Consider the following 23051-nt stretch of genomic DNA (forward strand, 5'->3'; position numbering starts at 1 on the left):
CAATGGAGTTCCATAGAAGACACACAATAATAACAGTGTTATACAGAAAACACACACTAACAATAGTGTTCTATAGAAGACACACAATAATAACAGTGTTCTACAGAAAACACACAATAACAATAGTGTTCTATAGAAGACACACAATAATAACAGTGTTCTACAGAAAACACACACTAACAATAGTGTTCTATAGAAGACACACAATAATAACAGTGTTCTACAGAAAACACACAATAACAATAGTGTTCTATAGAAGACACACAATAATAACAGTGTTCTACAGAAAACACACAATAACAATAGTGTTCTATAGAAGACACACAATAATAACAGTGTTCTACAGAAAACACACACTAACAATAGTGTTCTATAGAAGACACACAATAATAACAGTGTTCTACAGAAAACACACAATAACAATAGTGTTCTATAGAAGACACACAATAATAACAGTGTTCTACAGAAAACACACACTAACAAGAGTGTTCTATAGAAGACACACAATAACAACGGTGTTCTGCAGAAAACACACAATAACAACGGTGTTCTGCAGAAGGGAAAATGGTTCATTTGTGATTCATTATAACCAGATGACAGATGATTACAGAGTCTAAAGGTATATATATAATATTCCTGCATGCTCTACTAGATATGAACTTAGCTTGCTGGCGTGCATGCACACACAAACAAACACACATTCATATGAAGAAATTCACAAAGAAAGAAACGCTACCCCTGGCCTGGTCAACATATGTATTGCATGAAATGGGAGTAGTTTAACTTTAACGGTGTGGATTAGACTTAGTACTCCGTGTTAGTACTCTTAGTACCCAACATCAGTGGAAGCTCCTCTGCTCTGGTGAAGTTACCTTCAGGATGCTGTCTAGCTCAGCTCTCTCAAACTCAGAAGTTCATTTAAATGCTGAGTGCATCACCTCATTACTCCCCTGTCTTGTGTCTTTACTTCATGTGCTCTGAAACAGGCGCCGTGGAAAATCCTCACTGACGTTCACTTCCCTGCACTGGTTGATACGCTCTCCAATCAGCAATCTATTGCTTTTCCCTGGTTGTTTAACTGACTGCTTGTCAGACTGAGTCACTGCCAAAACAGACACGGGCAAAGGAAATCATAGGGCCACTGCTGAGGAGCAAACACGTGCTGTCTTGAACAATAATGGAATAATAATAATTATTATTATTATAATAATTATAATAATAATATAACCAGATGTCATTCAACTCTGCAGAGAACATACATCCACAGAGCACTCTGGGTGTCACACTATGTCAAGATCACTAGTGACTCAGTGCCAGAGCACACTAATATGACCTAACCAAGGATATTTGTCAATGTGTGAATCTGATAAGAGAATATTAATTCTGCTGTTTGATTATGCTTATTTCATTTGATAACCTAATTATAATCATTATTAGGCCAGTATCAAATTATCACAAGCGGTGGTTTTATGTGGAAATATAGACGTGCCTCTTGGGCAGTTTGTATTTAATCTGTAGCAATACAACTGTTTTCTAATTGTAGCTTCATAGGCTTTTCACCAATGTTATAAATTTGACACATCGTGTGTAGCATCAGGATGCAAAATGTCTACAAAAATAATTCGGCGTATTTTGAACATTTCCATAGGTCACGAGATTCCACAAATTTTAAGATACGAACTGAAATGAAAGGAAACTACATATCCCATCGACCTTTAAGATGACGTACGGGTTTGGAGTTCAATCACATGACAACCATAGTACGAGGAATCGATTTTTCATTTACGTCAAATTGCACTGGATATTTACTTATATACATTGGGAATGTAAAGTGTAAAGTAAAGCAGTCATTTACTTTTATATACTAGGAATGTGTAAGGTTTTTATTTTTGTAGAGCTTTTTGTTTTTGTAAGACACGAACAAAACCCACTTGGCTGGCTAGCTGGCTGAGCGACTTCTCCAGTTCTAAGGCAGTAATGGTGGTTTAATCACTTGAGGGGCTTCACCAAACGCTCGGAAACATCTTCATCTGGAACATGGGCTCACTGAACGCCCTAGTTCTGTTTACAGTCTTCATCCCAGCCTGTCGAGCTGCACCTCTTCCGAACTTCGTGCTCCTCTTCGCAGATGACCTGGGCTACGGGGATTTGGGTTGCCTTGGTCACCCCACGTCGCTGACGCCACACCTGGACCGGCTGGCAGCGGACGGACTGCGCTTCACCGACTTCTACGTCACCAGCCCCGTTTGTAGCCCGTCAAGGTGCCGCGTGACGCACACGTTTGCCATAGAACATTTGCCTCCATAAATCCATATTTCTGAAAGTATAACTAAATTTCTCATTGTGATTGCTTTTAAGTCACTATTATATTAATAGGCTCTATCAAAGCTGATGTGTCAAGTGCTATTTTATATTTACAACTATGACGGTATAGTCTTCTACACCGTCTACAGTTTACAGGACTACAGTTTGATGTTTTACTGGCGTTTTAACGGCTCTGCTCGTGAAGGTGTCCTCGGCCCTGACTCACTTCCATTCCTTCCAACACGTTGAGCTCAGGGGAACTTCATTAGATTGTCACCCGAAGGGCAGGATCGATTCAGTATAACTTCAGAAGCAAAAGAGGAAAAAATGCTATGTTTAAATTGGGTTATATTAGGAAATAGGTTCCACCTGAAACATTGTGTTTGCTCCCCTGTGCAGGTATGATCATAATGAAAAATCAAATTCCTGACTATACCCTCATGTCCTAACTCAATGGTTCCCAAACTTTTTCTGCCGTGCCCCCCTTTAGTAGATGAGAATATTTTTGCGCCCCCCATAATGACTAGGGATGCACCAATTCACGTTTTTCTCTTCCGATACAGATTCAGATATCTGAGGCTTAGTATCGGCCGATACCGATCCGATACCGATCTGATAGAGTAAAACAGTGCTGAATCGACTTAAAGCATTTTTTTTACACAGACATACTGAATTACAAGTTTATTGAATACTCTGCAACAGTATAGCACACTTAAACACACATAAAAACATGTAAAAACAACACTTGCATTTGTTCAGTCAGTGCAATTATGAATATAACACTGAATGTAAAATAAATGGTTTGGTACGGACGGAGGTATAACTTTAAGCTCTTTCCGGTTCCAACGTTGTTATGATTTTTTTAAATACATCCTCTAGCAATAAAATACATCTAAATACATCCTCTAGCCCCCCCTGCAATAGCTCCGCGCCCCACCTAGGGGGCGCGCCCCCCACTTTGGGAACCACTGTCCTAACTGATATATCCTCAAGTCCTGACTGTACCCTTATGTCCTCACTGATATATCCTCATGTTCTGACTATACCCTCATGTCCTGACTGATATATCCTCAAGTCCTGACTGTACCCTCATGTCCTGACTGATCCTCACATCCTGACTATACCCTCATGTCCTGACTGATATATCCTCACGTCTTGACAATACCCCAGGGTTGCCAACTCTCACGCAATGAGCGTGATACACCCCACTGGCGATTGATCGATCGCGATATAATACTTAATTTGTGTTTTACGTTCAATTTAGCCCCCCCGGTTCAAATCTCATTCCAAGTGATTTTGAAAAGTTGGCAACCCTGATACCCTAATGTCCTGCATCAGTTCAACTGGTGGCTCATGACAGGTGATATTGACTTTCAAGCTTTGAGAGAAAGTCAGTAAACAATACCAAATGGGGGCCTGTTTAAAATACTTTTTACAAATCATTGCATTCTCCTGTGATGTGGCAATCATTCAATCCAACAGCCAGAAGGTGGCTCTAAATTCCAAGCCATCTATAATGATTCCTGGCTTCTTTTTAGAGCATCTCTGCTGACGGGCCGTTATCAGACACGCTCTGGGATCTATCCTGGAGTGCTGTACCCGGGCTCAAGGGGTGGGCTTCCTCTGAATGAGACCACCATCGCCGAGGTCCTCAAGCCACTGGGCTATGCCACAGCCATGATGGGGAAATGGCACCTGGGCCTCGGGGCAGGTGGTACTTACCTGCCCACGCGACAAGGCTTTGATCACTACCTCGGCATCCCATACTCTCATGACATGGTAATATCTGTCAGTTATATTATGGTATCATATGTTTCAATCCTTTGCCTTTACATATGTGTGTTTGCCTGTAATACATGTGTGTTATATGTTGTATGTGTGTTTGCCGTACTCTTTTTAAAGGGTCCTTGTCAAAATCTGACATGCTTCCCTCCTGATGTAAAGTGCTTTGGCCACTGTGACACTGGTGTAGTCACAGTACCACTGATGCATGGTGAAACAATCAAGCAGCAGCCTGTGGATTTTCTAGAGCTAGAGGAGAAGTACAATAATTTTGCTTCTGAGTTCATCCAGACAGCAGTCAACAAACATCAACCTTTCTTCCTCTATTATCCATCTCATGTGAGTACTGCCTGCTAGATACCTGGGTCATGTATTACAGTGCATCATTTCAGAGCATGTTTCGTTTGTTTTATGTGTTAATGCTATACTATGTTTGACAGGATTTGGAATTCAAAGTGCTATACAGTGGTCTGTATAGAATTGCATGAACCACATGTTAATTTAAATGCAACCAGTTTATGTATGTCTATTTTTTAAGGCTTAATCCTTAAAAAATAAAAACAAGATCCCAGTCCCTCTCTTTTGAGTGCACCATAAACAGAACTGGTTCTGTTGGAATGAAATGTAAAATTATATTATTGTTTTGGCATACAAGGCTTAGCATGAAGGGCCTGAACTGTTTGCAGGGTTTTGCTAAGCTTGTGTTTTCCTCTGTCATATTCTGTCCCCCCAGTAGCATACGCACTACCCCCAGTATGCAGGGAAGAATTCTGTGGGCAGGTCTCTCAGAGGGCCATTTGGGGATTCACTGCTGGAGTTTGACTCTACTGTAGGAAACATATTGCAAACTCTGAAGAGAACAAGCATCCTCAACAATACGCTCATCTTTTTTACGGGAGACAATGGGTAGGAGCAGGTTTTAAAGTGAAGACGTTTAAATGTTCAAAGTCTTAACAGTAGTATAAACTTCATTAATTGAATGTGTTGATTATTAATAATTACATGATTATATTAATTTCCTTTGTATTTAAAAATAAAGTATTTTATAAAGTCATCAATCCATTCTACAGTTAAGTTAATAATCCGCTCTGCAGTTTAGATAACAATATCTTATCTAGTTTTGGCCATAGACAGTAAGGTTTCCAGAATCTGAAGTTACATGGACCCTGTTTGCCTGTTTGTCCCCTGTTGTGTCTCATGCCTGGTGCCACATGTGCACCCTCCAGAGCTCTTCCTTGGTTTCTCCTCGTCCTTCCTTGATATCTGTGTGTGTGCATGTGTACATTTGCCAGGCCGTCGCTTATGCGGATGTCTCGTGGAGGGAATGCGGGGCTACTGAAGTGTGGTAAAGGCACAACATATGAAGGAGGAATGAGAGAACCAGCCATCGCACACTGGCCTGGGATAATACGGCCAGGTACAGGACGGCGAAGGCGGCGCTTCAATCAGCCTCATATAGTTCATACTTCGGTGCATAATGGCAGTTTGTGTTTGCTCTCAATATCCAGGAGTCACTCATAGTCTGTCAAGTACACTGGACATCTTGCCCACCTTTGCCAGACTGGCTGGAGCTCAGTTACCCAGCGTCCAGCTGGATGGTGTGGACATGACGGACATATTACTCCACCAAGGACCCGTAAGGAAGCATTTCATTAAGTAGATTGTCTTATTCATAGCGAGTTACAAACATGTTCTACTGTATTGTCTACTCAGAAAAGGACCATTATTTGAACTTAATCAAAGTATTAGTATTAAACTACTTAAGTATTAGATCTCAGAATTAAATCTTCATTGTGAGTAATATGTTTCTGCCTCACACCGGGCCTTGTGTTGTTAGGGTAAGAGGGAGGCCATGTTTTTCTACCCAACTAACCCCAGTGAGAAATACAGTGTGTTTGCAGTGAGAATGGGCAAGTACAAAGCTCACTATTACACTCAGGGTGAGTTCTTGCTTACTTCCGTGATATATATTATTAGAAAGAAAAAATACCTTCATCAATTCTTTCCTTTTACAATGTCCACTTAAAATAAGACCACCCTCTCATTCTGGTTTAGGCTCTGCACTCAGTGACACCACTCCAGACCAGGACTGTCATGTGACCTCTTTTCTGAAGCAGCATGATCCTCCTCTGTTATTTGACCTGGAGTCAGACCCCTCTGAGAACTACAGCCTGAGCACCAAGGAGCACCCAGAGCTAGTCAGCGTGCTACAGCAAATCCAGGCCTTCAAAGACAAGTTTGAGGCCTCCATGCAGTTTGGAGAGAGTGAGATTGCAAAAGGAACAGACCCAGCGCTGGAGCCTTGCTGTACACCACAGTGCACTCCCAAACCTGAATGCTGCCAGTGTGGAACACTTTCCCTTTAAGGTTGATATTAGACTTCTTTTCTTATAACTTAGCACTGTGAAATTTGAGATTTGTGATCTTTCATACACAAAAATAACTTTGGTTACTTTATAAGGGAAATGAAACGGAAGCACTGTGTATTAAATAATAATGCAATCTCATCTTGATATTAGCAGACAAACAGAATTTTCACAGAAGAATATGTACATTTAAATGTGTTGTGATATATCTTTGTGAATTTTAATTAAAGTCTAACCTGAACCAATCACAGTATTAAATAAATGGATCATAATTTAAATCCTTAGTATTCCATATTTTATATTATTTTCAGGTAAACACATTTTGTCTAAAAATGCCATATTACATAAAAACACACAAACACTTTGATGACATCAAGCATATAGTATTTTATTCATAAGACCAAACCAATGACAAGGCAGTGAATTTTTTTGTTTGTTTTTTGATTTTTGTTTTTACAAGTTTAATTTTTAAAGATACAAGATAAATAGTTGGTCATACTGCTGCTGTTGGTCTTGTTATACAGGACTGCATTATATACTTGAAGTCCAGAGGTTTGAATTTATTGTAGTCATTGAGCTAGCCAAGCTTACATAGTCCAGTGTTTATTAGTTACTCCGCTTCAATACACAAGAGGGGTTTAATGGCCAATCTGATTGTAAAATGCTCAAATGTAGACACAACATTTTGCGAAATACTCTCTGGACAAACATGAAGTAATGTCTGAAAGAAAAACAGTCGTAAGTGTTGAATTTGGGAGTCCTGAAGAATCTGTCCTGCTTATGGATAGGACAGGTCGCATGACAAAACGTGAGGTGTGCACGTTGTTGTGAATGACGTGACACAGCTGATTCACAGGCGTCTTAGAGCTCACGTTATTCTGCACATTGTGACAACATATCCAACCACAGACGTACAGCAATGTGACGCAGTTGAAAGAAAATATACAAATACTAATTTAAATCAATTTAATATTTTGTAACCCCCATTACAGTTGTAGTTTGGTTGTGACAGATCATCACTGTTATTATTTCCTTCAAATTTACATATTTATCTCGGTAACATATTCAACAGAAAGGACACAGCATGGTAATCTCAACTCTAGAGTATTTACAGCTATATAACTGACAGCAAATCACATTTAAAGTCTTAAACCCTCTGCCCTCCCTACATGTATCATCAGCACAAATGAACAAGTAACCATGGAATCCCACTGCAGGCAACTGAAGGATAGTCATGTGACTCGGCAAGCAGGAGGGGCGTGGCCTCAGTGTTTTATCTATCTATAACTGCATTAGAATCCTGCCTAAAAGTTATATAATTATTGTCTACTACTGAGATACCGAAGCCATGATTTTGTTTTATGCAACAACCAAGTCCTCCATTACAGGCTGCTATTAAATAGAAAGCAGGAAAAAAATATTTTGTCCGCACAATAAGAAGCACTTTTTGATCTAATTGTAGGCCTATTCAACTTTGTCAGGAACATCTAGGTTATAGTTTATAGAGACTTCATATATCCATGCACGTCTAAGGGGATTTCAGTTTTGCAGAATATAGTCATCTATTCCTTAACCCAGCTGGGAGCACTGCAATGCCATTACTGTGTGATAATAGTATTTGTAAACTACAGCATCAAAGTTAATTCCAGCTGTACATGACATGATATAATAGGCCAGCAGGGGGCTCTCTGCACTTGAAGACATGATTGTGCTGTGTGCTGTCTGGTGTTATGGTGGTGAAGGTTGGTGCAAAACACAACAAAGAACAGAACTCTTAACTGGCTCTGGCCATCACCAGGACCTGCAGGCTGCAAGAGAAAGACCTCCCTTATCAGACGTGCAGTGCAGCCCCATTACTCACCATTATATGTGAGGGGTTATTTTTTGTTCGTTTTGCTTTGTTTTTGTTTTTTTTTATATTATTATTTATATTGTTTAGTTTTAACAGGCACAGCATAAGCAGGTAAAGCAGTAAAGTCTCATGGCCTTAAGTGGAATTCCTCAGTACTTCATGATTTGTAACTGGTATTTTTTTACATTTAGCATGAAAAATGTAGAAGAATGTTATAGACACATTCTTACAAACACAAATGTCTGAAATGCCCAAAATAGCGATTATGCCTTACGTTTTCATCTTCCTGATGCATGTCTGTTCTTGTAACAATGTTATTGCTCCAAATTTTCATAAAGCTCATGAGTGGAGCAACATGGTGTTTTTGGTAAAATGTTTGTCAATATTTCTTTTTTTTCCCTTAAATATGGAAAAAGATTCACAGAGACACTCTACTGATTGTAGACTCTCACAAGGCCTTTGTCCTTGATGAGCTGGTAAAGTGTTTGATCGTGTTATGGTGGTCAAGGTTACGGTTTAAGTCCTGGCTAAAGGTGCTGCTCCTCATTGGCTACACAGCTGCCTGTCAGCCTTCAATGCATGGAGGGCGGGGCCTAAGAGACTTCGCAATAATCACTGAAGCACAGCCTGAGAATTATACATGAACTGTCTGGGCTGGGAATGTCTGGAAAGCTAAAGCAGGGCTGGGGTAGTTTAGTATAGTTCAGTATCTACAGGATGGTGCAAGGCTGATGCTACGTGGCTCTCCATTCTCAGGCTAAAACATAGGACTTCCTGGCTACCCACAATCCTCCCCATACTCCCATTGGCTGACGGAGGATGCTACTTACATACAGTTATGTAATGAAGCATCTGTAGTAGTCACCTACTGTCTTTAAATATACAATATTTACATGATGGTAGAGTAAGAATGCACAATGAACCTTCTACTACAATGAGCAGACAGTCATTATATTTCTAATCCCTGTTCAGTACCTATGCCTGTCAAGATGTCCATTTCAGTACAAACCAAATTCAGCACATTTCAGAAACAAATACATATTTACAAACAAAAACCATACTTCAAAATGAATTTAAAATTTGTAATCATTTTAAGATATTTCCTGTGTGTATATGCATCTGTGAGCATAACCCTCAAAGCCATGCATTAAAACGTGTGAAGTCATATTTTGTCTTTTCTAAACCAGAAGAAAAACAGAAGTATCTCAACCATGTCCCTAGGAATAACATCATACAAAAGTTAAATAAACAGGCAACCCATTTCAAAGATAATAAATTAAAGAATAACCAAAGAAAGAACTAAATAAAGGGATGCATCACTAAGATCAATCCTATATGTTCATCTCAGTTCGTGTCGAGACAGAAATAAATTAGACGCCTATTTTACATCCAGTGAAGGGCATTAGGCGCCCCCATGTGGCCAAACCCAGAAACAGACATCTGTCTTTATGGTTGCCATGGTAACCTCTACTCCAGGTAGATATCCTCAGTGGGACAGGCATATTCCAGATGTTCCTGATAATACTCTTGAAATGCCCGTCTACAAGACACAACACACACACACAGACAGTTTGATTCATCCTGTATAGTATATTACAGATATTATTTTAAAGAAATGGTGTTAACATTTTTTTAAAGAAGTGTTATCTTTTTGGAAGAATACTTAATGTTCCACACAGTAAATGTTACCTTAAAATAAGTTAATCAAGGTATGTATTTTGTTCCATAAGAGGTCGTTCAATAGTTAGATAATAATTATCTATATAAATAATATCTAACTTAAGTTTAAATTTTATTACCAATATCTCAGACCTACAGTGGGTCTAAAGTTTATGTACACTTTGTCGGTATTTGGTGGCATTTCCTCAACTTGAGTCACATGTTCTGGGCAGACTCCACACGAACCTCCCAACACTACGTCAGAACACGTGATGCTGCCACCTCCATATATCACAACAGTGATGGAGCAGTTGGATTAAAAACCTTTTCCTCTAAACACTGTGCAGTGAACATATTGCCAATAGCCCCATTAGTGTTTCATCTGATGGGTGAGTGGGGCAGGGCTAGGACTACGTCCTAGGGACCATCTGCAAACTGTTTCTTCTTTAAGTGTTTCACTTCCCTAAATGACAGACTTTCAGGTGGTCCCTACCGCCTGTGAAATTACAATTGTCTGCTAATTATAACAAACGTTCAGTCACAAATTTCTAAAAGGCAATCATCATTTCAATTTCTGAAATGTTCCGGACTGTATGAAGAGACAGTTAACTTGGTTTTGACCCACAAAATGGGACACAGTCAATAACAGCTGACTTAAATCTGCCTCTAAACAACTGATTTTAAATTACGTCTGCAATGAGAAAAAATTATGCAGTAATCGACTTGTCAAAGATGTATATGAGTACTAAAGAGACAAAATCCGTATTCCCTTAAAAACATTACCCCATTTGTCCCTCTGAGAATAAGTTGTGTCTTTAGTAATGAGGTCATATTAATGTGACAGGAGTGGGCGTGTCATATTGATGACGAGGGGTTATAACTCAATCTCCATGTCTGCTCCCTGTGTTCAGGGAGATGGGGGAATCTTTAATAATTCACACTGCAGTCTGCTCCATGCGTCTGTGATGGAGCACAGAGCCCCGCGTCTCATTAGCTCCCTCTCATCCAGTCCTCTTTGCCTCTCTTTTTTCCATCTCTCTATTTCTCATCCCTCATCCCCTGAAAACATCCACTCTTTTCCTTTTTTTCCCTCAGCCCTCTCATTTTGGGCCTCTATCTTTTGGACCGAAGCCCCTGCCCAATCGTTTCCTCCCTTGTCTAATATATTGCAGGAGTTCCAAGAGAACATTAGACGTGATTGGCTCACCCCACACACTCAGCCACGGGCCGCATAGACTCCTGCGAGACGAACACGTGACATGCAAACCTGTTCAGCATTGGGTGCTTAGTGATGAAGCCAAAGTAACTGCAGAACAGAGACACAGAGCAAGTGCAATTAACATACGAGACTCACAGAGTTCAATTAACATACAAGACTCACGGAGTTCAATTAACACACAAGAGTCTTGGAGTTCAATTAACACAGGAGAGTCTTGGAGTTCAATTAACACACGAGAGTCATAGAGTTCAATTAACACATGAGCCTTAGTGCAGGATTAATACACGCAATGCACATTTCATTTTGCACTGTGTATTTTGCTAAATAGGAAGTGAGTTTCTACCAGTTGTTTTTTGGATGACATCCACAGAATGAGATGTTCTTCATCTGAAAGAAGTGACTACATCTGTCAAACTGCAACAGGAGAAGGAAAAAAGATATTACACAACATTACACGTTACTCAACATTACACATTACTCAACATTACTCATCAACATTCAGCCACATGTACTCTTCATGTCATTCATTTCCAGTATTGCACTCAATGTCTCCTCCTTTCTGTAATAATTTTTCCTTACTACACCTCCCCATCTCTACCTTGTTTTCCCCTTCTCCCCTTCTCTCACCTCCTCACCCCCTCACCTCACCCCCTCTCACTCCTACCCTCTCACCTCACCCCCTCACTCTTACCCCTCATCTCCTCACCCCCTCACCTCACCCCCTCTCACTCCTACCCCCTCACCCCCTCACCTCACCCCCTCCCACTCCTACCCCCTCACCTCCTTACCCCCTCTCACCTCCTCACCCCCTCTCTCCCCTCCTCACTCCTCACCCCCTCTCACTCCTCACGCCCTCTCTCACTCCTCTCCCCCTCTCTCACTCCTCTCACTCCTCACCTCCTCAGAGAGATCATACTCATCCTCCAGGCTCATGACCAGTTTGACTCCCTGCAGGCTGATCTCCAGCTCACACAAAGATGGAGGACGAAGGTGCACTGTCCTTTTCCTCGCCATGGCAATCTGCAACGCAAACAGACAAACGCACATGTCTGTGACTGACCCTGTTCATTTAATGACTGCTGGACAATAGCAGCAGCACCAAGACATTCAGCAAAGTGTTTTTTTTTTCTTTTTTATAACACCTTCTGCATAGCAGCACACAGGATGCCGTTGCCTTGGTGATAAGGCACTTCCACGGAACCCAAGAACTGCACAGTAAAACTCTCCATCCAAGCTGGGTTTTTCTTCATTGCTATGGAAACAAACAAGCAGGAATTCCTCACTAACTGTGAAATGCTAAATATTACCATAACCACAAATATGAACGTCACTTATGCAAATCATAAATCTTCATTAAAGCATTCATTAACAGAGACTCATAGCTTTCATCCTTACCCATCAAGTCCTTGGTCTGCCCAATAACCTCATGCGCATAGTAAGCAGGGAAGATGCCCCTTGCTCCCGTGCGCATATTGAAGCCACGGTACCAGTAGTCATCCTCCTCTTCCTCAACAAAGAGTGGGTCATCCACATCCAGCTCCAGCTCGTCTGTGTGACGTGGGATGAACCTACAGAAATGGACCAGTGAATTGGTGAATCTGTTTGAATCTAGAACCTGTGACTCAGCTGATTCCTTCTGATTCACACCGCGATTTTCGGTCCATTTAGGAACACAAGCAAAACTGGGAAACTGAAGAAAGCTGTGGTGACCCAGTGCTGGTGACGGCAATGGAGCTGGTGAAACTCACCGGAAAACCGCTCTGTGAGTTTGGTCTCTCTCCTCTCCATTTATAGTACAGGAAAACAATGCAAATGACTCTGTACCTAAAACACATGCAAAGTGCAAATCACTTGAAAGCTGAGGAGAACCACCATGTGTCACGGTACGGCGGCCCCCTACTGGTCGCCCCCGTCTACAGCAGCAGCTTGTCCTGTGGGTGTGGCGTTGTGTTCGTCCCTCAGGTGGGCGGAGCCCGCGATCCGTCTCACCTGAGGGTCGTTTGTTCGTCTATATATGTCTTGTCTTTGTACCAGTTGACTGCTGGTTATTATATCCTTAATTCGGATCAGTTCACGGGTTTTGGTTTGCGCACTTTACATATTAAACCATCCTATTTCCCTGAGACTTGGCGTGATCGCTTCCATTTAATTTCGCTCACCCTACCCATTATAGAATAACCAGCCACTTTCGGAAGCCGCCAGTCTCCTTTTAATTTCTCCTTCGTTCGTGGTCATGTCTCGTGGTAAGTGTTTGTCTGCGTGGTGTTTTGTGTGAAGAGCTTCGCCGTGCTTATGTGTTTTGTGTGTGTGTGTAGCACGGCGAGGACCAGGGCAGTCTGCCCTGGGAAAGCTCTTCCAGTCCATTGTTTGTCTGTCTGAAGAATTTCGCCGTGCGTTAGTGTTGTGAGTGGCACGGCGAAGACCGGGGCGTCTTCCCCGGGAAACTCTTCATGTTGTGTGAGTGTAAAGTGTGTACGTGTGAACGGGCGTCTGGATCAGTGTGCGTGCTCGTGGTGTTAAATGTTTAATGTTTTGTGTAAAGCGCGGAAGCCGCTCCTCACTGTCGCCTCGCTCCCCGTTGTGTCTTGTGTTTCATGTGGGGAGCGACTGCGAACACGAGCGGCACGTCGCTGTTGTGTTTAAACCGAGCGTGCATGTGTGGGTCTCGTCCGTTCGTCGTCTGTACACCGTTTTTGTCTAGTCTTTGCATGTGTTGTCCTAGCGTGTTGCGTGATTTGTTTTGTGTAATTCCACACTTGCTCCTCCCCCGTGAGTGTGTGTTGGGGGTGGACCAGTGATGGTCCCATGCCACGGGGAGTGGCACGGAGGGCGTCGCTCCTGAGGGAGGCCCTGACCAGGAACGTGGGGGGGTTCTCCTGAGCCGGTGGAAGTCCCCTGCTGAGACGGAGACCCCTCCCCCATTGTAGGGGGGATCAGGGCAGTGCGCGTTTGTGTTTTGTGTTGGTGTGTGTGGGTGTGTGTGTGTGCATTTGTGTTTTATGTGCAGGTGCTTCTCCCTGGCGTTGGATCGTGGCGTTCCTGGGCCTTGTGGAGGTCTCCACCAGGCAGAAGCCCCCTTATGTTGTGGGGTGACCAGAGCCCGGTCATAAAGAGCCCCTCCCTAGAGGCTTGGGGCCCCCGGATGTTTGGGGACCAGGGGGCTCCGGTCTGAAGAGCTCCTGCACAAGACGGAGACCCTTCCATGGTCTGGAAGTGACGTAGCCACGCCCCAGGGAGGTAACCTGCACACATACACCCCGGACGGACAAGGAGCCGTGGCCCATCGTCCTCGCACCTGTGGGGCTAAGCGGCTTAATGCCGGTTAGGGCGTGAGGGTGGGGCTAAGCGGCTTAATGCCGGTTAGGGCGTGAGGGCCCTGTGACCGACCAGGGCGTGGTTTTGTCTTGTTAACGGCCCAGTCGGTCCAGGGTCCCGCCCAGGTAGGTGAGCTAACCTGTGTTTGTGTTGTGTGTTACAGCTCCGGGACTACAGGGGGTGTCCCTTGTCCCTGCCTGCCTGTCCCTTTGTTTTGTGTGCTGCCGCTGTAGGCCGCACAGCCGGTGGAGGGGAGTGCGGCTTGGAGGGGGGATCTGTCACGGTACGGCGGCCCCCTACTGGTCGCCCCCGTCTACAGCAGCAGCTTGTCCTGTGGGTGTGGCATTGTGTTCGTCCCTCAGGTGGGCGGAGCCCGCGATCCGTCTCACCTGAGGGTCGTTTGTTCGTCTATATATGTCTTGTCTTTGTACCAGTTGACTGCTGGTTATTATATCCTTAATTCGGATCAGTTCACAGGTTTTGGTTTGCGCACTTTACATATTAAACCATCCTATTTCCCTGAGACTTGGCGTGATCGCTTCCATTTATTTTCGCTCACCCTACCCATCATACCATGACTGTAAAAGTACTGACGTGTCAGATGGAGGCATAATTAGCCTGCTTGCCGAATGCTACAAATGTGCTGAATATCTACTGCATATCTCTCATCTGTGGACAAGGCCTCATTAGGATTATTAAATACTTTCTTTGGCAGACATGAGTCACATGAATTATGCAATTACATAAATGCTCCAAAGCCACACAATATCAAAAGTGGAACTGAGTACATCAAATTTTGTTTTAGATACATAATGCAAAGAACCCAAGTCTTCCTGAGTACATTTAAACTTACTGGTCATTCTCATCATTTTACCACAGCTAATTTTTACATTTGCCATGTGTGAAACTTGACATGCATGTGTGTTCAGTTTGGAACTCATATCACTCACTGGAGGACCGTGATGTGCTGTTAACAAACACATTGAGGAATTTCTTGGAGAAAGGTAGATCTGCCTCAGGTGAGGAGTCCTCAGAGGAGGAGGAGCTTAACAGCAGGTTTGCCCCTCCCACTATCTGACTCCGCCCATACACGCCTTCTACTTCATCAGATGCCTCTTCATCACAGATAGTGGAGAGTCCGTCACTGTCCTCACTGAGCACAGAGCTACAGCGCTTCAGACTGACCAGCTCCAAGGTGGTGTTCTCATCCACCACCAGCGTGTACTTCACGGAGTCATAAGCCAATGAGTCATCTACAGGTCGGCCACCCACTGACTCAAAGCTGCACCGCAGCTCTCTCACGCTCTCATCGATAGGTGGGGAACTGTCCAGATAAGTGTCGTTTCCATAGGGTGAGGGCGACTTGGGAAGAGTCTCGAGGAAAGGAGGAAGGGCCTCCTGTTCATCTTCATCATTGTCTGTGGAGTAGGAAAGGCTGAAGCAGTGATTGGTCTGTGCTGTGGGGATGTCAAGGGTCAAACTGTTTTTGACCTCTGTGATTTTTTCCAGAGATAGAGGGTCCACCACTGTTTCCCGTCCCTCGTCCTTATCACTGACGATGCTCTCAGTCAGGCTGGGTGAGTCCAGGTCCTTCATCCTCTCCATTGTCAAGTCATTATTTGGTTCTTCTTCGTCTTCTTCTTTGTTCTGCTGGTTTTTCAGTGATCTCTGGGATGTAGGGTCATCAGTGTCTGTATTTGTGTCCTCGGGATGACGTATCTCTAAGAGGACAGGAGCAATGCTGACATTCGTAGGGTTGGTCATGTACATACAGGAGCTGTGTCTCTTGCTCTCCTCCTGCTCCTCCCCTGGTCCACAGCTGGTTCTTGTGTCTGAATCTGCTGGACCTCCACGTGGCTTGTCGCATAGGTCTTTCTCTTCTTTGCACATCTGTGATTTACAGCTTTCGCTCTCATTAAAGGCATCCGTCTCCAGATCGGATGAAGGTGAGATGGTGTCAGAGATGGAGGTAGAACGCTTCAGGCACTCCTCTGGGCAACTGATTGGGTAGGAGCCTTCTGAGATCAACCTGTTGACCAGATTGCTTAGCAGCCACGGAGAATCAGAGTTCTCACTCAGTTCGTCTTCTGACTCGGACTCGGAATCTCCCTCGCTGTTCCCATCGTAGTCATCCACTGAGGTCATGAGCCTGGGTCCGACAGGTAGGTAGAAGGACCGCTTGAAGCTCTCCAGGCTGTGGTCTGGTTCAATCTTCAGCAGAAGTTGCTGAGATGTGCCATCCTCACAGGGCGCTGCAGGAGGCAGGGTCTCATCTGGATCCGCCTGGTGCTCATAACCTGTCTCATCATCCTCACTCTGCAGTCCCGCCAGCGCATGTTCCTCGTCTAGAGGCAGAATTTCTGGGCTGTGCTTTTCGTTCTGGAAATCGTCTTGTTTAATGGGCTCAGGCTGACCTAGAAGGAGAGATGTTTTCAGACCCACAATGCCACTGTCCTGCTCAACGTCAAGCTCTTGGTCCAGCTCTGGCTCTGAGGTTGGGGAGCTGGCCTCCTCAATAGAGTTGGTGAGGTGTGAGGACCGTCCACTACTGGACTCGCTGGTCAGGTCCAGCTCGGTCTCTGAGATGGAGGAAATCATATTACTGGCCAGGGGACCATTGCAGGCAAATGCTGCTTCTATTTCCCCCTCAATATCAGAGTCAGATCCAGGGGAGCTGAGATCATCACTGTGACGGTCTGACTCTGTGAAGCGCTTAGCATTCATGTCAGCAATGCCAGGGTCAGAAGAAGGAGATGTTGTGTCATTCGATGCAGCTGCAGGACTGGTGACAGGTATATTCTGAGGCATGTCACATGAATCATCAGCTGATTTACTGCTCGGCAGATGGGTGATGAAAGAGGTCAGATCCGTGGGTTCAATGCTGGGAAACTCCACATAAGATGAACTTTCTGCCGGCTTACAGGACATATCATATGTCTCCTTACTTATAAAGTCAATCTCAAACTCTTTATCCAGCTCCTCATCTGACAGAGGAGTCTCTGCATCATTGCCAAGTGGAGCTGTAGAGGACAGGCATTTGCTGGTGCCATCCAAAGTAAGGTCATTCTCCAGCTCAGGGTCATCGGCAGTCTCCGTGGTGATTGTGTAGGTATCGCTGGGTCGAGGGTGACATAGTCGTCGTTTGGCATGGCCATTGAGGTCATAGCCATTGAGGTCATGGTCAACTTCGGTGTCAGAGTACTGGGAAAGGCAGTCGTCCCCTGATGGAACATGTTCTTCAAGAGTTCCTTCAACCCCTGGTTTTGTTTCCATGACCTCAGGAAGACCGGAGGAGTTGTGTTGACCAAAAGAACCTGATTACAGAAAGAGCAGACAGGGCAAGAGAATTTAGAAAAGGAGGTTTGTACTGAAGGAGAAAAAGAATAACGCAAACACAGACAGACCTAAGAGCTGTAAGACCTAATACTGAACTGATAGTCAAACACTGAAAGACGTGTGAAGATGAAAGTGAGAACACGTAGAAGACCATGTTAACGTCATGTTCAGAGTTATGACTGTATGTTCATGTTGATGGGCCACTAGCAACAGGGTCAGACATTTTTACCGTATTCAAGTCGCTCGCGTCTGTTGCCCTCAAGGTCGTACAGCAACGGCCTGCCAGGTGAGCGACTGAGGCCACAGTGCCCAGGTGGGTTTGGGGTTGTACCTGTGGCAGAGACGACGGTGGCAGGAGCCCCCGGGCATGTGCTGCTCATATGGATACCATCCTCAAGGCAAGTGTGGGTTGGAGACAAACGTCCTGCAGCAAGGAGAGTCAAGACCATGTTATCTATCACTGTTAGCATCAAGACTGCAGAAGATGAGCTAAATCAGGACGGCAGAAGAGGATATGAAGTGTAAATTACCTGTATTCATTTCCTGAGATAATATTTGTGACCTAAAAGTAGTGCAGCAAAGAATAGTGCTAACAATATTCACCCTGTGAAGTGGAATTGCACAGCGAATCTTGCCAACTTGATTTTCGTGGTGATACGTTACTGTTGTTGTTCAAGGAGTCCTGCAACCACAGAATGGGAAATTGCAGGGACTTAAACAGGGATTATAGCTAATGAAATGTAATGACAATGATGTACAGGTAAGGGACTTCCAGGTGTCATTTTCAACACTGTGACTATGTGTACATACCTGGGAAGCTGTGGCGGTCAGATTTAGAGTAGTGGGGCGACTCTTAAGAGAGCCCAGAGTAGGAGATGGGGGAGGGGATGCAGATGGAGAAGGCGGAGCATCAGGATCTGCATCTCCTTCCTCGTCATCATCGTCATCCTCATCTTCATCATCAATCATCTCAAACTCTTGGAAGTCATCTTGGAACGAGCACACTGGATGGTGAAAATCATTCTTCTCCAAAATGAGGCTGTCCTGCAGAGACACAGAGGATCTCTGTTCAACCACCTATACCTTAGCTGAATTTCATTGTCCTGGCTAAAACTAACCTTCTGAACATATTTCTCACTCACTATTCAACAAAATGTGCTAAAGCCAGACAACATTATATAAATATAATATAGCCATCAAATGATAAGCCTTTTTGAGAGTGCCAGGTAACACATTGTAACACAAAAACTGTGTGTGTGTGTGTGTGTGTGTGTGTGTGTGTGTGTGTGTGTGTGTGTGTGTGTGTGTGTGTGTGTGTGTGTGTGTGTGCACCCTTGAGACAAAGAGGATCACTGTTCAGTATATGCATGGATGAACACAGGTAAATATCAGTGAAATCTGTTAAAATAGACCCCCCCATCTCTACCCATCATCACCCTCTTCACCGTGGTTCTATTAGATCTGATAAATCATGAATTATTTCAAGTGGAAACCAGCTCTATAAGGAACATATAGAATTTTGAGACATTAAAGAAATGAGAGTCCAGCCCCTGCTTTGAACTAATGCTACTGTGTCCACTTAGCATGATTAGCTGTGTGAATTTCACATTGCAGTTCTCAGGGTCTGAGATATGGGGAGGGGATCTGCTTGGCCACAAGTTCTCCATGAAAAATGGATCTGTTGTTAAACCAACCAAAGGACAGAATGCAGATTTGGATATGGAAGGGGAGGAGGGGAAGGGAGAGAGAGAAGAGAGAGAGATGGAGAGAAAGACAGAGATGGAGAGAGAAGAGAGAGAGGGAGAGAGAGAGAAGAGAGGAAGAGATGAGAGAGATGGAGAGAGAGAGAGAGAGAGTGAGAGAGAGAAGAGAGAGATGGGGAGAGAGAGGAAAGAGTGGGAGAGGGAGAGAGAAGAAAGAGAGAGAGAAGAGAGAGATGGGGAGAGAGGGGAAAGAGCGGGAGAGGGAGAGAAAGAAGAGAGAGAAGAGAGAGATGGAGAGAGAAGAGAAAGAGAAGAGAGATGGAAAGAGAAGAGAGAGGGAGAGAGGAGAGAGGGAGAGAGAAAGAAGAGAGATGAGAGAGAAGAGAAAGAGAAGAGAGATGGAAAGAGAAGAGAGAGAGGGAGAGAGGAGAGAGGGAGAGAGAAGAGAGAGAGGGAAGTACAAAATCAATAACATCTCTCAGGTTTCCACAGATAGAATTTTAAAGGAAGTGAATAGTGAAACCAACAGAGTGTGTAGCTGCTATTGTAATAGCTGTCTTTACACATTGCTTATATTTACTGACACATAATAACAACGTAAATTCAAGCAGAAAGAATTACATATTAATTATCCCTTTATTGTTAATAGAACATATAATTCACACAATTAGGTGTGAAAATTCAGGTTCTGTTGTGTTTTTGATGGTTAACTCTCAATACAGGAGCTAAGGGCATTGAACAAGACCTATTCTGCTTTGGATGGAACAGCACTGTAACCCAACAGAACAGACCCAAACCCATAATTTGTGCAGTTCAATCAATAATTCTGAATAGCATAAACCCAACAGGATCCTTACTGACTGTCCCTCACTTATCAGCGAGCAAGATGCCCCACAGCAAGTGTAGTACTGTGTGAGCCTCTTTGATGTGCTGCCTATGTTCTCATATTTCCAAGGACGAGCCCTCACCCCTGGCCAGACCTGCCTGTACTGCCCAGCGGAGGGCATGAGTCAGCCTTACACCAGCAGAAAATATTCTGCTGACACCACCCAACTCACAGGGAACTCATGAATGGATGGACCCCACACTGGATGAAAAAGAGGCGGAACATGAGGAGGAGTAGGAAGGGAAAAAGAGGAGACAGCAAGAAAATATACAGACAGACACAAAAGAAAAGACAGAAAACCGTGTTACAAGAAAAGAGAAAATGTGTGTGTAAGCTCTCTCACACTCTCTCTCTATCTCCCTCTCTCTCTCTCTCACACACATACACACACACACACACCCCTCACACACCTATATGCATGCACACACACACCTACTCATACACACACACACACACAAACACACACACACCCCTCACACACACACACACCCCTCGCACACACACACACACACACACACACACACGCACACACACACATACGCGCACACACACTCAGACACACACCCCTCGCACACACACACCCCTCACACACACACACCCCTCACACACACACACACACACACACATACGCGCACACACACTCAGACACACACCTACCCGCACGCACACACACACACCCACACACACAGTATCAGATGACAGCAGAACAGTGCAGTGGAGGGCAGAGAGGATGTTCTCTCCAGCACTGACAGTCAAACATCCATCACAAATCCACAGAGTTGCTCTACGTTTCTGAGAATAAAAGTGTTCAGACACTTTTTGACATCTGCTTGCTAAATTAAAGCAGATTCACAAGTGCACCAAGTACACGTGCTTACAGTAAGAAGACTACATATTCTTTAAAAATGGTAATAAATATAAATTCATTTTTTTAAAGCCTTTTTTAAATTTGCTAAGGAAACAGATTGTCAGAAGGAGTGGCTAGGAGCCCTGTGGGGCGGGGCCTTCCTGTCTAATAAAGATATCAGAATATTCTATCATAATTCTGACACATCATCTTAATTGCGGTTAACGCATAACTTTAACCTTTGCAGAATCCTTGACTCCTATGTGTGACGCGGGAACAGAGGCGGCCGAAGGCGAGGGTTGTACAGAATGGTCTTTATTATCCATGCTGTTCAGTGTGCAAACAGAAAAGCTTCAATAGCCGAAACAAGGTACAAGCTACAAGAGAAGCCAGAGAGGTCCAGCGTAGAGCTCTGACGGGGCAATGTGCAGCACTGGACCGAACGACCTGCGGGGTATAAAAGGTGCACAACATAATTACCGACAGGTGTTAGTAATGTGGTGACTGGGACCGAGGGAGTGGTCTGGTGCTCGGGGGCGTGTGTGGTGAGGCAGTGCGAGCTGTGGCCTGCGCCCTCTGGTGGCGACCCGGCCTCCCCACCGTGACACTATGGACCTATATAACAACAACTGCACCTAAAAGTCATAAGAAAAATTGGCTCTTGAATGTCCCTTTGGGATCAATAAAGTATCTATCTGTCTATCTTTCTAAGACAGGTAAATGTTTTCTGATCTATTGCTCACAGTGAAAAGCACCCTTGATTAGATGTTTTTGGGCCAAAGTGGTCTGTTTTAGCCAAAGATGTTTGGCTTCCTTATCCTGCCGTCGACATTCAGCAAAATTTGAAACATACGTTTCAAAGTGTTTCAAAAATGCATCAAACTTGATTTGAATATTCCACTAAAATAATTGCATGTTTTTTGTCAGTAAAAACATACTTCATGTCTATGTATTCTAACAAGCATGTAGGCTATCTTAGACAGGCAGACAGACAGGCAGGCAGATAGACAGGTAATTACACCTCCATGTCTTATGCTCAACATGTATATAAAAAATAATCAGATCCATGATGTGCAGACGTCCACTGGCTCCACCCTCTGCTCTCACGCTGCTCCGCCTCCACCCGGCCCTGTCAGACTACACAGATCACCAGTGATTTATGCTAATGAATGCAAGTTTGCTAGCATAAGTAGCACATTGAATTGTGAATTCCAATTTTTCACTAGGTAGCACAATGTATTTTGCAGTGAGGTGCTCTCATGTGTGCCAGTGACTGTAGATGCAATGCACCAATTTCGGCTGGCTAGCTCTCTTCATTCAGAATCACACAAGTCTTTCATATACTATAATACATATGGGATAAATACTAATACCCAAGATCATTAACTGCTCCTCATTTTCCACACTTACACAACAAAAACATATATCAATGATCTCATAAGGCTATTTAAACATCAGCCAGAGACTCCCTCAGATTTAATCTGTAAACTTCCTCCCCCACACTTCCATCTCCACTGAGCTCCAGCCCTGTCTCCAAAGCCCCTCCCCTCATGATAGCCCCTCCCCTCAGATGAGGCTGCCATGCACATTGTGAAATGTCAGCATTTCTAGCCAACAAACAAGCAGAAATAAATATTTTGGACATGAAAAGTAATCTACAGCAGTAGCTTTTCAGTTAAAGAACTAGCACACACTTATTTCAGTACTTAAATGTTTGTTTGATAACAAAAACTGTCACGAATAGTGCTAAATAAGCAGTAAACAAATGTATGAGGACATTTA

The 23051-nt window shown here is 43.8% G+C and overlaps 2 protein-coding genes across 3 annotated transcripts in view; one reads left to right on the plus strand and one right to left on the minus strand.

Annotated features, from left to right (window-relative positions):
- The first annotated feature begins 1731 nt into the window (after positions 1-1731).
- arsa (arylsulfatase A) lies at positions 1732-6730 on the plus strand. The gene is made up of 8 exons (XM_076993147.1): positions 1732-2261; positions 3843-4083; positions 4207-4425; positions 4823-4992; positions 5379-5503; positions 5595-5722; positions 5924-6026; positions 6142-6730. Exons 1-8 carry the CDS (start codon positions 2038-2040, stop codon positions 6450-6452), a joined length of 1521 nt encoding a protein of 506 aa, XP_076849262.1. The 5' UTR covers positions 1732-2037; the 3' UTR covers positions 6453-6730.
- A 94-nt stretch (positions 6731-6824) lies between these two features.
- The window catches only part of mapk8ip2 (mitogen-activated protein kinase 8 interacting protein 2), a 37076-nt gene continuing 20849 nt past the window's right edge, over positions 6825-23051 (minus strand). Inside the window, exons 3-13 of one of the 2 annotated variants that reach the window (XM_076993166.1) lie at positions 18644-18877; positions 18437-18515; positions 18165-18257; positions 15448-17811; positions 12931-13006; positions 12578-12750; positions 12325-12434; positions 12080-12202; positions 11526-11596; positions 11171-11269; positions 6825-9844 (exon numbers count right to left, since the gene is read on the minus strand). In XM_076993166.1, coding sequence (XP_076849281.1) covers positions 9772-9844; positions 11171-11269; positions 11526-11596; positions 12080-12202; positions 12325-12434; positions 12578-12750; positions 12931-13006; positions 15448-17811; positions 18165-18257; positions 18437-18515; positions 18644-18877 — 3495 coding nt within the window. In that variant the 3' untranslated portion in view covers positions 6825-9771. Of the gene's footprint in view, positions 9845-11170; positions 11270-11525; positions 11597-12079; positions 12203-12324; positions 12435-12577; positions 12751-12930; positions 13007-15447; positions 17812-18062; positions 18258-18436; positions 18516-18643; positions 18878-23051 lie in introns of both variants that reach the window. The other variant, XM_076993158.1, reaches the window with a different exon arrangement.

This window comes from Brachyhypopomus gauderio, chromosome 2 (assembly GCF_052324685.1).
Source record: "Brachyhypopomus gauderio isolate BG-103 chromosome 2, BGAUD_0.2, whole genome shotgun sequence".
Classification (NCBI taxonomy): Eukaryota; Metazoa; Chordata; class Actinopteri; order Gymnotiformes; family Hypopomidae; genus Brachyhypopomus; species Brachyhypopomus gauderio.

Bases quoted from the DNA above. Each gene is read 5' to 3' on its own strand.
- arsa (XM_076993147.1), top strand. From the start codon at position 2,038: ATGGGCTCACTGAACGCCCTAGTTCTGTTTACAGTCTTCATCCCAGCC. The intron at 4,084-4,206 runs GTAATATCTGTC...CTCTTTTTAAAG, and splicing joins TCCCATACTCTCATGACATG to GGTCCTTGTCAAAATCTGAC. The intron at 5,723-5,923 runs GTAAGGAAGCAT...TTGTGTTGTTAG, and splicing joins TATTACTCCACCAAGGACCC to GGTAAGAGGGAGGCCATGTT.